Source organism: Paramormyrops kingsleyae, chromosome 15, assembly GCF_048594095.1.
Source record: "Paramormyrops kingsleyae isolate MSU_618 chromosome 15, PKINGS_0.4, whole genome shotgun sequence".
Lineage (NCBI taxonomy): Eukaryota > Metazoa > Chordata > Actinopteri > Osteoglossiformes > Mormyridae > Paramormyrops > Paramormyrops kingsleyae.
In genome coordinates this window covers 17,212,145-17,227,357 of record NC_132811.1, presented here as the reverse complement: position 1 = coordinate 17,227,357, position 15,213 = coordinate 17,212,145, and the positions used below count along the sequence as shown (strand labels likewise).

The window sequence follows — 15,213 nt, the reverse complement described above, 5'->3', positions numbered from 1 at the left end:
ACCTTGGCGTCTCACCCAAAGAATGCACGGTTTAGCATTAAAAAGTGAAGGTACACGTGTTAAAATAAACCCCACATTACCTACTATTTAAATATGTTTATGCCCTTAAAGTCCGTTTAGCTTCATTCCTGCGTTACGTGTAATTATTTTTTATTACTTTCTAGTTATTTTATTTTCACACCCGTGTCTCGACAAACGCGTGGGTGCTGGGTATGAATTTCACCGTTGCACCATTTTCGGGTTTACTCATAACTTAGGGTATGTAAAAATGAAGCAAAACATAAACTTTTTGTGTGGATGAAACATGTCGACCCGGGAGAACATGTGTCTGACACCTGTATAGCACCCGAACCGAGAAACTTATTCGAAGCCAAACAGACTCCGAGACCCCCCGGGCTGCACGAACTGCGCAAACTGACACATGGTTTCCTGTGGCGGCGCTGTCGTGTGCGCTAAACCCGCCCATCAGCGCCGTCACCCGTTCAAACTGCGAGTGGGATCCACGGAGCGCAGCGCAGAGGCACCGCGGCAGCCAGTGCAGCCGAAGGGGAGCGAGCGCAGCCCGGCTTTGTTTGTTTGGTCGCCCCGTCTGTTTTTCTCCCCCCAGCCTGAACGCGATCCACCTGCCGTAGGAGATGTGGACGGATATAGGGAAGATCATGCTGTTTCATTTATTTCTGATGGAGCTGCACTCGGCGAAAGGTTGGTTCTTTAATTTTAACGATCGTTTGGACGTATGAATGAAGTGGCTGCGGAGCCGGGACCCACACTCGCTGTCGTCCTGCTGTTTACACTTATCCACGATAGAACTCCATTTAATGTGACAGTAAAATAGCTAGTCAGTACGATATAGCCTTTTAATATTCTGTTTTAGTTCTTAAGTGCTGAGGCAAAGGGCAGTGTCTTGGATGTTTCGTTTCTGTTTGTGTATCTAAACATATTTCAGCGGATGCACGAATACTGCCTTGTAATGTGAAATATATTATCTATATTTGTAATAAGATGTGTCAGATAATAGTTATTTACACATCTTTTTGATCGTGGTCTCTCATTTACGGGTGTTCAATGGGAAGCTCTTCAGGAATACGGAGCACCGTGATCTCTCTCCTAAATACTTCCGTAATATCTCCAGCATATAGTTTACTTATCCATATTATGTTCCTGTTATTGTATATAAACTTCTTTTTGTTAGTCAATTACTTGCATTGATCGTGCCCCTTTTCGTCGTAGGGACTAAAACGGATTGCGAGGAAGGTCAGTTTAAGTGCAGAAACGGGAGGTGTATACCTATCATCTGGAGGTGTGATGATGATGATGACTGCGCGGACAACAGCGACGAGGAAAGCTGCCGTGAGTACACACGCATAAGGCTGTATGTCACACGTGCTTTACACGGGTCTGTGAAAGGCGCTATATGCACGTTATCTCTGCCGGATAAAAATCGCTATGTGTAAAGTGGGCGGATATCACGCCGGGTTTATGTCCCAGCAGACGTGCTTATAGTTTATGCTTTAATTTCTGTAATTTCTTCTTTATAGGCGGACATAGGTACTTCCGCGCTCTGTGAATTGTTTAACTACCGGCTCTTTATCTTGTTACCGAGCCACACGTTGCATGAATGGAAACTGTAACTGGCTTTTTTACAGCTCCATCAAAACTTTTTCTTTATGTTGTTGAAATCTATAATCATAACTATGAGTGATGTTATTCAGGAGGGTGATTCTGAGTCTTCGGGAACATAAGCGGTGAGGCTGTCGGTAGCCTACATGTGGTTCTGCAGGGCTTATGGCGCTAAGCGAAAGGGCACTGAAAGCGCCGTGGTGTTGCAAATCTTAGTTCATTGGCTAATAGAGCTCAGAGAAAATGTCAATGTATGTTGTAAATCATGTAAATGATTCTTCCGGTTCAGTTGTGTAGCCTGCTGCTTTTAGGGTTCGGCGTACCGGGGCAGTTTCAGGAAAGGTAAAAACGCCAAATGTGAGATCTTTTTAACCTCAACATGCCGCTTGTCTCGGTGTGCACAGAAAGTCTCTCTCTTCGCTGCATTATGTAGTACTATTTGTGCCCACCAAAATTTTGACGACTTATTTATTATCAAGACAAAAACAATAGCTCCAAGCTATAATAATGAACTTTGCCCAATCTCAATCTGGGCTTTCCCCAATTTAACTACCAGTTTTATCCTATTATTCAGCATTTTATTTTTACTGGGGCATTATATGTTAGTTTGGTCAAAGGCACCATAGCATAATCACTCCTGGGACTCCAATTGGCAAGCCCTTACTCGCGTTCCCTAACCACTACGCCCCCTGCTGGCTCACAGGTCCCAAGGTTCAGGCACACTGTCACTACCAAAGAGCGATAAACCATTGTCTCAATACCGAAATATGAACGCAAACCTGTTACAGAGCGTTTGATAGTGTGATGGGCTGTCTGATGCCCCTCCACTCTGTGCGGGGGGGTAGCGAACCGTGAAGAGGGAGATGCAGAAGAAATCCAGCGGCGACATCGGCGCTTTTGTGACTCTTGCTCCCGAACACTTTCCCCCTCGTGTTTCTGTGCTTGTCGGGACAGCGGTATTGGCGGGGGTCAGCGCTGCCGACTCGCAGCGCCGTTTGACGAGAGCGCTTTCCCTCTCGCTGTCTTGTTTTTTTAAGTCGGTTGGGAGTCCTGTCACACACACTGGTGGGCCTCTCTCTGTGGAGGCTGGCCAATCCTCATCCGCAAAATGAATTTGAATAATTCCTTGAAGATTGTCCTTTGTCACACCCCCCCCCCCCCCATTCAGTAGAGCACCGGGGATTCCTGTCTCGTTGTCCGTAGAGACCGGTGGGGGGGCTAACATCCCCCCCCCCCCCCCGCCTTTTTTAGAAGATCTCAGGGCTTTATTTTAGATGAAGTGGGCCTTTTTTCAGGGGCTGGACGGAACAGGGTAAGCACAGCTGAATTAAAGGGCCAGAAGCTCTGACATTGAGGAGGAGCTCGGAAGACGTCGTGTTCTGCCATGATTGAAGAAAAACAGCTCGGTCTGAAATCCTGCTCCTTGCTTCCTCTCCGGTGGTCACACATCCTTTGCACCTGTTGGTTTCACTTTTATTTTTGTCTTTGTTGTAGCCTTCCTCATACAACCACAGGACCACCCAAAGATGGCCAAAAAGATTAGTCTTCTCCCACCTTCTTTTCCAGTTTTCGAGTTTTTTTCTGAATTGTTTTTTTCTGCTAGCGCCCCCTAGTGTATCTCTGAGGCATGCACGAGGGCTTCTCGGCCCAGCGGTTTTACAAAAGGTCAGTGCGGCATCTGGGAGGCCGTGTTCACCTCCAGAGGCCCATCCCAGCTGGGCTGCATGCATCTGCTCGCCGACGGGTCGCCACGCTCCAGCAGAATGATTCTGCTGTTTGTTCACAGTCATCACAGGCATCTTTATTTGGAGCGATAGACTGTACCCACTGTTCCCACTAGCAGTATAGAGGCAGCCTCTGCACGGATGCTAATGCACGGATGCTAATGCACGGATGCTAATGCACGGATGCTGTGCCCGGCTTGTTTATGTAACTGCCAGCCATGGCAGGTTCAAAGGGTTGGGGGTGCTTGTGTGTAGTTTAGCTGCTGGCAAGTTATGGGGGGGGGGCTGCGGTGTTGTTTGCCACTTAAACCCCGCATTTGTGTGGGGCCCCTGAGGTTGGGGGCCCTTCTTGGCCACAAGCAGTCACTACACTAAGGGTCCCAAAGTGGGGCCACACTTAAAGAATCAGAAAGAACAACCTTGCAGGTTGACCTGTCCCCAGAAGCTCCGTGTGACACAGCGGAGTCCTGCCACATCTCCCCTCCTCACCACCCGAGACGGGGGGGGGGACCCGTGCCTGTCACCTTGCTCCCCCTGTTGCTGGGGGCACATTAGCAAGCTGTCACGCACATGCTAGCCGGGCCAGAGGGCGACCGCAGCGTGTGACACGTCTATGCAGGTCTGGGAGGCCTTTTTCTGAATTGCAGCTGAGTGAAATCAAAGGTCATTATATTTTTCTTTTTTAAATGGCTCGCACATTGGGGTCGGGCACCGGGGCCGGCTTTGGCAGCTCGAAAGGCTTTGTCTTTGTCCTGAGGGGCGCAGTTGAATACCTTGCAGGTCTGAGGTGAGCTGTTCATCTGCATGCTAATCAGGTTAGCAGACGAGCTTTAACACTTATGCGGGAGAGTTTGTTGTTTTCGTAACTGTGGACAGTGCCGGTCAAAGCCCATGTGGCACCCTAGGCAAGCTTCACCGCCGGCGCCCCCTGTTGGAGACCAAGTGAAATTGCCTGGCACCTCCTCAGAAGGTGGCAGCCGCCTGTGTCGTCTGATTGGTCGACCGTCTCCTGCTGTGGAGAGTTAGCCATCGATTTCCCGCTTTGGCTCTCTGCTGACCATCCAGCAGGTCGTTATGGCTTCCCACTCTCTGAGAGTCTAATACCCGAATTGCAGGTGGTACTTGCTCCTCGGTAAGGCATGGGCGCTGTCGTGGGCTGCAAGTTCATTCATCAAGCTGACTGCTCTCCAGAGGACCCCGAATGGCAGTCCTCTTCACTGCCTGAGTCTAACACAACCTCCTAAAGCTCTCTGCCTCCTGGCAGACTCCAGTTTTACTTATTGTGATTATGATTTTTTATGTTTTTTTGCTTTTCTCCCCATCATCAGAATGATTTATCGAGCTATGTTTATAGGGAGTATGTGCGTTCCGTGTCATTTAGCGCGCTGGCAGCAAGGGGTGTCTTGTCTGTGAAGATTTGGGTCAGACGGGCAGGTGTGTGGGTGGATAGGGGGGATAGCCATTAGTAAGACATATTCCTTGTTTTTTTGTTGATGAGCCCACTGGTTGTGGTGAGTGGGGATGCTCGTCGTTGGTCGCTATGGGCGACGGGGTAGGCTCAGCGCTTCCCGAGTGTCTTTGTGTGAGGCTGTTTCAGCCCATCCGTAAAGAGCATAGCCAGCAGCTATGAGTTGCCAGGTATGCATGTGTTTGAGCTTCTCCATAAAGAGCATATCTTGCAGCCTTGGGTTGCCAGGTATGTGTTCTGTCTGTTTCAGCTACACTGTCTGGCAGGACGCTAAAACATAATCCTTCCACTGAAAATGTAACGTCTAAAACGAATCGTTTATTTGCATTCCAGTAATCCCTTTCTTATTTTTATTAGCCAGTCGCTCTGTTAGAAGAATGTACGAATTAACCTGCAATCGTTTAATACCCCGGTGAGATTATTAACGTTTGAAGTCGAACGCCATTTGTTCTTCCCCAGATATCACTGCCTTTGATGTCTGTTACCTTTTTTCCTGCTCTTTCGTATTCCCTTCAGCCTCCTACAAACAGTTTTTTTTTTTTTGGTGGAAAAGAACTTTTAATTTGCAGTCGACCTAAAACAATCACGGTGACGTGTTTCCCAAGCCGACGCAGGGAGGTTTAAAGTGAATTTTAAATGTCACATTATTGCTGTTGAGATATTGTGTAAAACTGAATGTTAATTACAATGCATAATACTAGCGGTTGGTTTTTTAGTGATTACTGCGTGCAAAGTTCCTGTCTGCCTGGTTGCCACAAGTGGCTGAAGTCGTGTTTTTTCTTAGCCCCATTTCCCCCAGAGGTCTTTAGGGGCTCAGGATGCCGATTGGTCCATTTCCAACGGCTGTCACTAACGCAGCCCCCCACCCGTGCCGCTGAGGCTCTTCCAGCCGCCTGGCCCTTACCATACAGGACTCCTGTCAGCATCCTCTTCCTGGGCTCTCTCTCAGGGGACTTTCTGCATTCCTACGTCATTTGCAGGTCCTTGACGAGTGGGGACGGTTTGTACTGAGAGGCTCAGCAGGGAAAGAGATGAGGATCTGACCCCCTGGCCCCCCTATTTTTATTTAGTGTTGTACAAGTGTTTTTTTTTTTTCTCTCCTGCTAGCAACCCCCCCCCGTGTTCTCTTCATTTTGTCCATTTCCCCCAAACCATTAGCCTGTATTTTCCCTGAATGCTGGGACCCCTTTCATTCGCGTGCCTTTGTTTCTGCACCAGCGAGCGTCTCTCACGTTTGTAAACACCCTCGCCCTCGCAGTCGCCGGTGCCCTCCCTGTACCGGCCCCGGTAAAAGCCCCCCCGCTCCGACCTGCCGTCTCCCCGAACGGAGCGCCCCTCAGGGAATAGTGTGCGAACAGTGTGGATTTGGGTGCGTACATATATATGCGTTGGTGCTTCTGAGTCCCCGCGGCTCCTTTGTGTTTCGCTTTGTGTGGGCGTCGTCCTGAAAGAGTACTTCCTGTAAGCCGTTTCATGGCCTGATCGTACATCCCTGTCAGGATCCTCTCCACGCTGACTGGGGTGTGAAGAGCATAATGCTATATCCTGTAGAAAAATAAGGTACAAAATCTTCTCCTCTCTCATAGGAGAAGACCATCGATTGAAGACCACCCCCCCCCACCCCCACCACTGCACTCGGCTGATTTAAGGCCTTTATGATTCCTTTGTTCTCTTTCTGCGATATATACATTTTTTCGGTCACAGTTTTCAAGCCTCCCACGCTATCAGCTCATGGGAAAAGCCATTATGCAACGGATGAGGTGGCTGGTTAGAGGAGCCATCTCCGCAGCCGCCCTCGACGACCCCGCGGACAAACCCGGGCTGCTCGTCGTCGCGAAGTACGCTTTGATTGGTCGCGTGCCTTCAATTGTCTGCATCCTCCGGCCCGGTGCGGGATGAAGTGGATTTTGGGGGGGAAATAACACCCAGGCTTGGTTCTTTCAGACCCCCCCCCCCACCTACCACTACCCCTTCTTTTCCCTCTCCCAGCAGCACAATATCGGCACTGGGCTGGAACTGCCACTGTCAAGCCTCAGCAGAGCCAGATTTCAGATTACAAGGCGTCAGGGGCTGTTATTCCGGCTCCATGCCACATACACAGAAGGGGCCATTATTTACACGGCTTTGCTGCCCCCCCCCCCGATTATTAGCGTATTTGATATATACACATAGCTCACCGGGTCACTGATTCCAAAATCTTTCATTGTCTCCTGCCCCAACCCGGCTCTGAGCGAAACATCCACTTCTGCTAATAGCTTTCAGAGCAGTTCGTAGGTAGGGCAGCGTTTCCCAGTCCGGTCCTCGGGGACCCACAGCCAGTCCGCGTTTTTGATCCCTCCAATCTGCCTTGCCAGACTGTCCAGAAAAACAAATGCAAAATGCAAAAGACATGCGCTGTCTGTGGGTCCCCAAGGACCAGACTGGGAAACGCTGTTCTAGGGTACAGTAGATGGCGGCTGCCGTCCCCATAGCCCAGGGATCTCCACCTCCGGTCCTGGAGAGCTACCGTCCAGTAGGTTTTCTATCATACCCGGCTTCTGATGAGCCACACCTGTTCCTGGTAAATACCAGGAACAGGTGTGGCTCATCAGAAGCCCAGTGGGACAGAACCTACTGGATAGTAGCTCTGCAGGACCGGAGTCGGAGACCCCTGCCATAGCCGCTGAACTCCCTGGTTGGGTTTTCCCACTGCGCTTTGCCCGCAGCTGGTCATCTAACACGGACCAGCCTGCGTTGTGGCCCTTGGCATGTCTGTCTTGTTTGACAGTGACACTTGTGGTGTTTCTGGTAGTAGCCCAGGCCTGGTTGATTCTTTGCTCTCTCAAAATTCTATCTCCTTTTCTACGCTTGGTTTGATTTTGGGTGGGGGCACATACTAATTGTTTAGAATAGAATAGTGATACATGTGAGAATTACGTTTTGCCCGACATATCTCGACAGCTCTCAATCAGACAGAGATCGGTGTTTACAGTTGAGATGAAGCTTTGGGATTAGAGCACAGGAGATTAAAAGTTTTGCTCACTGCCCTAAATGTGGCATCAGTCTCCCAGCTCTGGGATTCGACCCACCGTCCATCCAATCATAGACACAGTCTGGACCCCATAGGCACCATGCACAGGTTCCCAGCTTGCATTAATCCTCAGCCAACCGAGTTAGTCATGAAGGCAAACAGAAACGTGCCTGTTGCCGTGGCAACTCCAAGTCAATAAATGGTGATAAGACGTGGTTGTGTAGAGTAGCATGTAGTTTCCTGGTAAAATCGGCCTACACGTCATCACTATGGTGACACCAGCTTTTAAACCGGTGTAAGACGTGCATTGTGCCACGTGCCCTAAACCTGTTTCACAGGAACTTCTGCTTTGAATGTTGGTCTGGGGTCAGACTGACACGTTGGACTCATAGTAAAGTCGACAGTAAACTGTGGTATGAGAGTCCAATATCCCAACCGCCATCTTCAATAAACAAAATGTCACCCATCGGTGTGGGATGTGGTTTATTGCTGTTCCCAGTGTGAGATGGACATTTGAGATTACAAGAAGAAAGCTTGGTTCCAGACCCAGTTCTGACCTCTCAGTCCCTTCTTTGGTTTATTACTTGTCTTTCTTGGTAATGTTACTTCATGTGCAGGTGTTATATCATCTGTTTGTGTTTTTTTATTCCGCAAAGAAGAGTAATTTAGAGTATTAGAAAAACTATTAGGCTTTAGTGTGATTGTCTGCCTCTCTCATGGGAGTGAATTATTGGGGGTGGGGGATTGTAACTAGGGTTACAAAGGGGTAGAAGATCTCCAAAAACTAGCCATTGCAGGAGAACTTGCTTTTGGAAATATTCCAAGTTATAAACCTTCCAGGGGAATTAACGGGAATATGTGGGAATTAACGAGAAAATTCCCAGAATTTTGAAAACCTAATTGTAATCCCCCCAATAATCAAAACCAGCCAGTACAACTGGATGCCCTTAAATGGGTGGAGACCTTGCCCCCCCCCAACCCAAAGTTATGCTCTTGTCCTCACCACTGGAAGCATCTCTGTTTGAAGCATTCTTCTGTTCCACACCACTATCCTGTCAAGCCTCAGAACTACACTGCTGTTGGGCTGTAGCCACTGTTCCCATTATTTTCTGCGTCCAGTTACATAATATTTGATGCAAAATGTTAAAAACAGCGGGCCGAATTGATCTTGTTTTTAGGCATCGTCGCTCCTTAATCAAACAGCCTCTGCATGTTCTGTAGTTGGGCAAGGAATGTTCTTGTATCTGGGCAGGCAATAGTCAATGTGAATTGCTTGGAGAATATTTTATTTTTTGTGTTTTATTTTATTATTTTTTTTGAATTGCTCATGACTGTAGTTCATGGGATTCATCTCTAGGAGGATTTGGATGAAAGAGAGTGCTGAGTTCAAAGTACTGACTCAAGTAAACGCACCTAATTCTTTATTTAAGAGTCTGTAGATGTATCATCCATATCATGAGCTGTTGCCCGGGCAGTTTTTATGCATCGATGTAATTTTTTTAAATTAAAATGCACATCTTCATCCTGGGATTTTTCGATGAGTAACTAATATGCAAAATACGCAAAGGAATATCTTTTGTCTTTCGTTGTTTACTGGCCGTCCTGCAATAAAAACTGTGCTGCAGGAGTTATTTATGTTTTACATTGCGCGGGAACTTGAGGAAATAATCATGTGACAAGGGGAATTTGAAAATAAGATCTTGCCTTTATTATGCACCTTTGTCCTTTTGGGGCAAACGAGGGAGTGGGTTGGCGGTTTGGCTGTAAATGGCAAATGGAACAACAGAGCTTGCTTTTTGGAAGGTCATGACAGGCTAATATTGCTCTAGTCTGGATGTATGTAAGAAAGACGCTTGTGTTTGTGTGAGTCGGTAGGTTAGGATGCTGTGCTTGTGATCAGAAGGTCGTTGGTTTGAATCCGAGGGTTGGGAGAGTGATTTCGCTGTTGGCTAGGCCCTTAGCTGGTAATTGCTCCTGGGAGTGGCTGACTCTGCTTTCCCAATTGTGTGTCACTTTAGATAAAAATTGTCAGGTAAGTACGTTAAATGTTTCACTATATATGCAGCGAAACAAGGAGTTGGATGGATGAGTGTGCATATTCACCTGACTGACCGCTCGGGCTGCTTGATGCCCCCCGCATTGCTGCAGGAGTTAAGTTGTTTGTACATTTTTTAATGTGTTTACCGTGCTGCGCGATGCCGCCTTACGAAGTCAATAGGAGGGCATGAATTGTTAATGGCGTGTTTAGCGAGCAGGTGCTTGTGAAGCAGTGATTCGCAGAGGACGACTGGGTGAATACAGATGCCTCACGGGCTCATCCGTCTCGCTGGTGCTGACATGAGAGGCAAGCCGAGCTGGGGGAATTTGCGTGGGACAGCCTGATGGCCACCGTGAGGCTTCGCTAATCACTTTATCTGTTTACCGTGTTTGCGATCTCTGTCAAGCTACTTTCTTTGGCTAGAGCTGAATGAATGAATGTTACATTTATGTAGCGCTTTTCAAGACACCCAAAGCGCTTTACAGAACCAATGGGGAGCCACTTCAACCACCACCGCTGTGTAGCCCCCACCTGGACGATGCGACAGCAGCCATTCTGCACCGGTACACTACCCACAAGGTCGTTAAGGGGCAGGGGAGAATTAACCAATTACATACTGGGGATGATTCAGAGGCCAGATTTGATAGGGCTACAGTGGGCAATTTTAGCCTGGACATTGGGGTACCACCCCTACTCTTTCGAAGGATGCCCAGGGATCTTTTAAGATGGATGGTACCATTTTTACAGCAGAGTCCCCGTCTCTGCAGTGGGACATTGGGCTCCTCACAGACCACAGGATGGGCTCCCCCTGCTGGCCACATCAGCACCTCTTCCAGCAATAGCCCAGCTTTCCCAGTGATCTCCCAGACAAATACTGGTCAGGCCTACACCTTCTTAGTTTCCAATGGGTTCCCTGGTCTGAACTGCAGGTGGTATGGCTGTTGTGGCTCTGTGTTTGGGACTCTGATCAGAGGGTTGTTGGTTCAAGTCCTAAGGCCAACTGACTGGTTTCTCCGTTGGGCCCTTAATCCCCAAAGGGTCCAGGGACTGGCTCACCCTACTTTCCCAGTTGTACGTCCAATTAGATAAAAGCATCTGCTAGAGAAATAAAAGTACGGAACTGCTCGAACACCTCGACCCTCTTTTAGTAGCCGCTCGTTCTGTTACGCCCCCCTGCTGCTTCGGAAGCTGTCTGAGGCGGCGTCATGCACCTGGCAGCGTAAACAGCCTGGTCCATTGCAGGCCCACTTTCATCCAACGAACACTCGGTCACTAAACAGCTCGGCACAGCGGGGAAGCCCTGTTCGTGTAGGGATGACTTTCAGACTGGAACCTGGACGACATCCGGGGATTTTCACTGTCCTCTGTACTTCTGTTCTTGGTATTGGAGCTGGTCATTGGCAGTGGGAGATGATTTAAAATGGGTACATGAGAGCACAAGTATGGTGTAGTACGCATATTGAGAAACACGGCAATGCCGCTCTAGCTTCCCACTGGCTCTTTGCTTCCTCTATCCTGTGCCACTGTTATGTTACAAACACATAAGCAGACGTGTGTCCGGTCTGTCTGAAACGGATGCTTTTATCAAAAGAAGACACTCCTAGTTGAATAAACATTAAACATTACTCTACACCTAAGCCAGCTGAGATGTGCTTTTCCTATTGTCTGAGCATGTATCCAGAAGCATGTCAGAGATGTTGAGGGTTATCTGGGTTTGGGCTTTTAGTTAATGAGGGTGGAAAAGAATTTGTGTGCTGGGGAAAAAAGGGCGGAACTCCGTGATCTTTGGAGAGAATTTACCAGTGACCTAATTACAGAGGTTCCTTTCTGTGGGGGTTATAAACCACTAAAGCTTTACTAATTTTACTAATCGGGGCTTATAGAACACTTAATGAATCACTCCCAGAAGGAGTACCAGTTCAGTCTGTGGCGCACCGTGTGAACCTTGAATCCTTTATCTACTGAGACGATCCTTAATCTTTATCTAATGTTACTCAATAGTTTGGACTGAGCATGTAAGGTATTTAAGTGTGATTTGCTCAGGAACATTTTTTGCATCTGCGCTAAAATCATACAGCAGGTTATAAAAGCCTTTGATGGGAATCTGACGGTGTTTGAAATGGTTTGGCTGGGTGCCTCAGAGATGAATGCTTGTTCTGTAAGGAGGACTGTTGTCGGTCCTCGTTTGTTTTACAGCGGGTTTGCTGAAGGCCCTTGCTAAAGATTACCCAGAAGCCCTCGGTGGCATGGCTGCCCCTGGCAGCGCTCCAGATTGGCTCGTCTGGAAAAGGTTTCGACAGCTGGATGTGAGAACTCATTTGCAGTGATTATGGTGATCAGAAGAAACATGAGTGTTTTTTTTTTTTCTTTCTCCAGTTGAATCCATGGCTGGTTTTGGATTAGGAATGCTGTTCTTCCCGCTCTTCTTCACCTCACCACTAGAGGCACTCTTGCTGAAGATTTTAAACGAGCAAACGTTTTTTAAAACGGCAAATAAATTTCACTTGGTGACGAAGACATTTAAATATCAATTTGCACCGGCAGGGTCTGACCACAAAATCCATGTGATGTGAAATTAAAACTCAAATTTCTTAAAAGTCGAACCAACCAGTTTGAAAATAAATTACCTAGAGCTCGATCTGAATCTCAGAAGTCAAACCGTGAACGCCGACCTAAGATAACTTGTACGCGCGGGGAAATGAGTCACGCGGCACGTTTCTCAGCGGAAACAAAGGGTAACGCTTCAGTCTCAGCCTCGCATTCGCTGTGATAGCATCGTGCATGTTTACACAAGCTGAATACATATATTTAGACAGTAAAAATACATTTAGACAATGATAGACAGTAACAGTAATTATTATTATATAATAAAATACATTTAAAAATAAAGATTTCTTATTCATTATTTTAATATTAATAATAAACCATTAATACGTTTAATTATAATAATATTGTTGTGCCGAGCGGGGACAGAACAGAAACAAAGGCGCAGACGTCAGGGTATTGGGGAATATGGGGTTTAATTACAGGTAAGGCAGGCAAAACGCAGACGGACAATACAATGACCGGACTGGGGAAACAAACTGAAACGCGGACGAAATACAGAGGGCTAATGAATAATTGGCCGGGAACCAATTAATTGTTTTTCCATTATTTCTTATGGGGAAAATTCGATCACAACTCAAACTTTTTAGGATTCGATCCGGAGTTCTGAACGGATTAAGTTCGAGTTCTGAGGTACCACTGTATAATGATTCTGCTGATTACTGTGGACCCAGATCACCCGTTTATTAGCAACCTAACTAGTCATCGGAGAAGGGAAAATTGTTGTTGTGTTGATAGACTTTGATTATATGATTATAATTATAGGGATTGTAGACTCTACAGCAGCCCTATTGTGCTCTGTGGGTCTTCACAGATCTCTTCTTTCCTGATAAATGTCTGTGGTGTCAGCTTGCATGTGAAAGAGAGCTTCCTGTCTGGAAACAGCTGTTTTGATGACATTTTATTAATGACACAATATTGAATCAGCGGGAGTTTGCCAATTTGCAGAATGGTCCAAGATACTGCGTAGTGAGCAGGTTAGTCACTCTAACTTACACTGAAACAGCTGATTCTTCGGTAAATCTTGGACTCTCCAGGAAGTGTGGGTTACTGCTATGACCATGGCAACCATGCAGAACCTGCGGTTTACTGACACATGACAAATCCTCACTGGTCTTTCCCAGCTTCATGCAAATTGAAGGCCACTCTTCCAGTAATTAATGCTGCTTGTGGTCAAAGGCGTGGAAAACAACAAACCCATTGTCCGTGGAGCTTGTCAAGCTGCGTGAAATGTGCTGAAATAGAGCATTCTGGGTTCTTTCTGTGGAAAGGGGCAGCTTACATCTGCCTTTAGCGTCTTTAGTGAGTAGTATAGGAACCATAGGAACGTGACCTTGTTTGGATATCAGAGAGTATTATGGGATAAAGGAAAGGACAATTTCCCCATGGGAATCCATGAAGTATTTCTATTCTATTCTATTCTATTCTATTCTATTCTATTCTGAAACAACATTAAAATAATAGGTGTCAATGTAGGCTTCTAGAGAAGAAGATTGAGCAGTATGGTTTTTCTCCTTTGGAAGTCTGATCTTCCCTTGTCTAATTCTTGATTTCCATCCTATAAAGGCAACACAAGTGTAATGACGACTTAGTATCATGCGGCGCAGGAGCTAAGCTGAGGAGCTGAGCCACAAACGGTCCTTGCGTGTTTAGACCTTGCTGTGGTGCTGCAGAGTTGGCCTTAACTGTACCTACTTCCATTATAGTCATGACCTTTTAAATGTCTGCAGTATGAAGCTGTGATGTAAGTCAGTATTTCTCAGCCAAGTCTCCACCTCATCGGCGACCCCTGGACAGGCCACATTTTTGCTCCTTCTCAGCTTCCAACTCGCCTTTACCGGGTATTCGGTGTTCTTGATTGGCTGGGACCTGGGAAGGAGCAAAAACGTGGACTGTCTGGGGATCCGTGAGGACTGTGTTGAGAAATGCTGATCTAAGTGATCTGTTTTTTATTTTATTTTTTTATTGGTGGGGTCTGGGGTTCAGGAGTGGCACGTTGGCGTAGTGGTTTGCAAGTGCCCCCCGTGTCATCGTGGGGTCTCTTCTGGGCACTCCAGTTTCCCCCCACAGTTCCAAAACATGCTGAGGCTAATTGAAGTAGATGTGCTTTGAGTGACTGGTGTGCGAGTGACTGGTGTGCGAGTGTGCCCTGTGATGGGTTGGTGCCCCATGCTGGGTTGTTCTCTGCCTTGTGCCCGTAGCCTCCAGGATAGGTTCCTGACCCCCACAACCCTGAATACGACAAGCAGTTACAGAAAATGGATGGATGGATGGATGGGAGTGGGATTTAGTGTTGTTATGTTTCCTTCTGAGACTGACCACAAGCGGCTGAGACAGACTGGCATCTCTAACCTGTCTGCTGTGTGTGAACGTTGCCTGTGACGCTCCGGCCTCCCATCCAGGGTCTCCCTTGTCCTGGGCCTCGTGCTTCCTGGGAGAGGCTTGGCTCATCACGCCCGTCCTTGGCTGCGCCAATCTGGGAAACGGATGGACAGATGGATGGATTTCACTGACACCTCGCTATGCCCGGCGCTTCAGGTGTAAATTAAAATGTGGCCATGAAGTAAAACCTGCAGGGGCCTCAGTGCTCTGGGGGCTGCAGTTTCGGCTTGATGCGTCTCCGCTGCGTCTCCGCTGCGTTCTCTGAGTGACGGGGGCTGGGTGGGGCCAGGATCCCTAACCGTCCCTCTGATCCTTCTGGGATGGTGTGACCTATCCTTCTAGGAGCTACAACAACAGGGGTCCCTCT

The 15,213-nt window shown here is 47.5% G+C and overlaps 1 protein-coding gene across 2 annotated transcripts in view; it reads left to right on the top strand.

The window, feature by feature from the left end:
- The first annotated feature begins 504 nt into the window (after window positions 1–504).
- Window positions 505–15,213, top strand: part of lrp8 (low density lipoprotein receptor-related protein 8, apolipoprotein e receptor) — an 86,323-nt gene continuing 71,614 nt past the window's right edge. For both annotated transcript variants that reach the window (XM_072699825.1, XM_072699826.1), the window contains exons 1-2: window positions 505–702; window positions 1,231–1,350. In XM_072699825.1, the coding sequence (XP_072555926.1) occupies window positions 636–702; window positions 1,231–1,350 (187 nt within the window). In that variant the 5' untranslated portion in view covers window positions 505–635. The remainder of the gene's footprint in view (window positions 703–1,230; window positions 1,351–15,213) is intronic.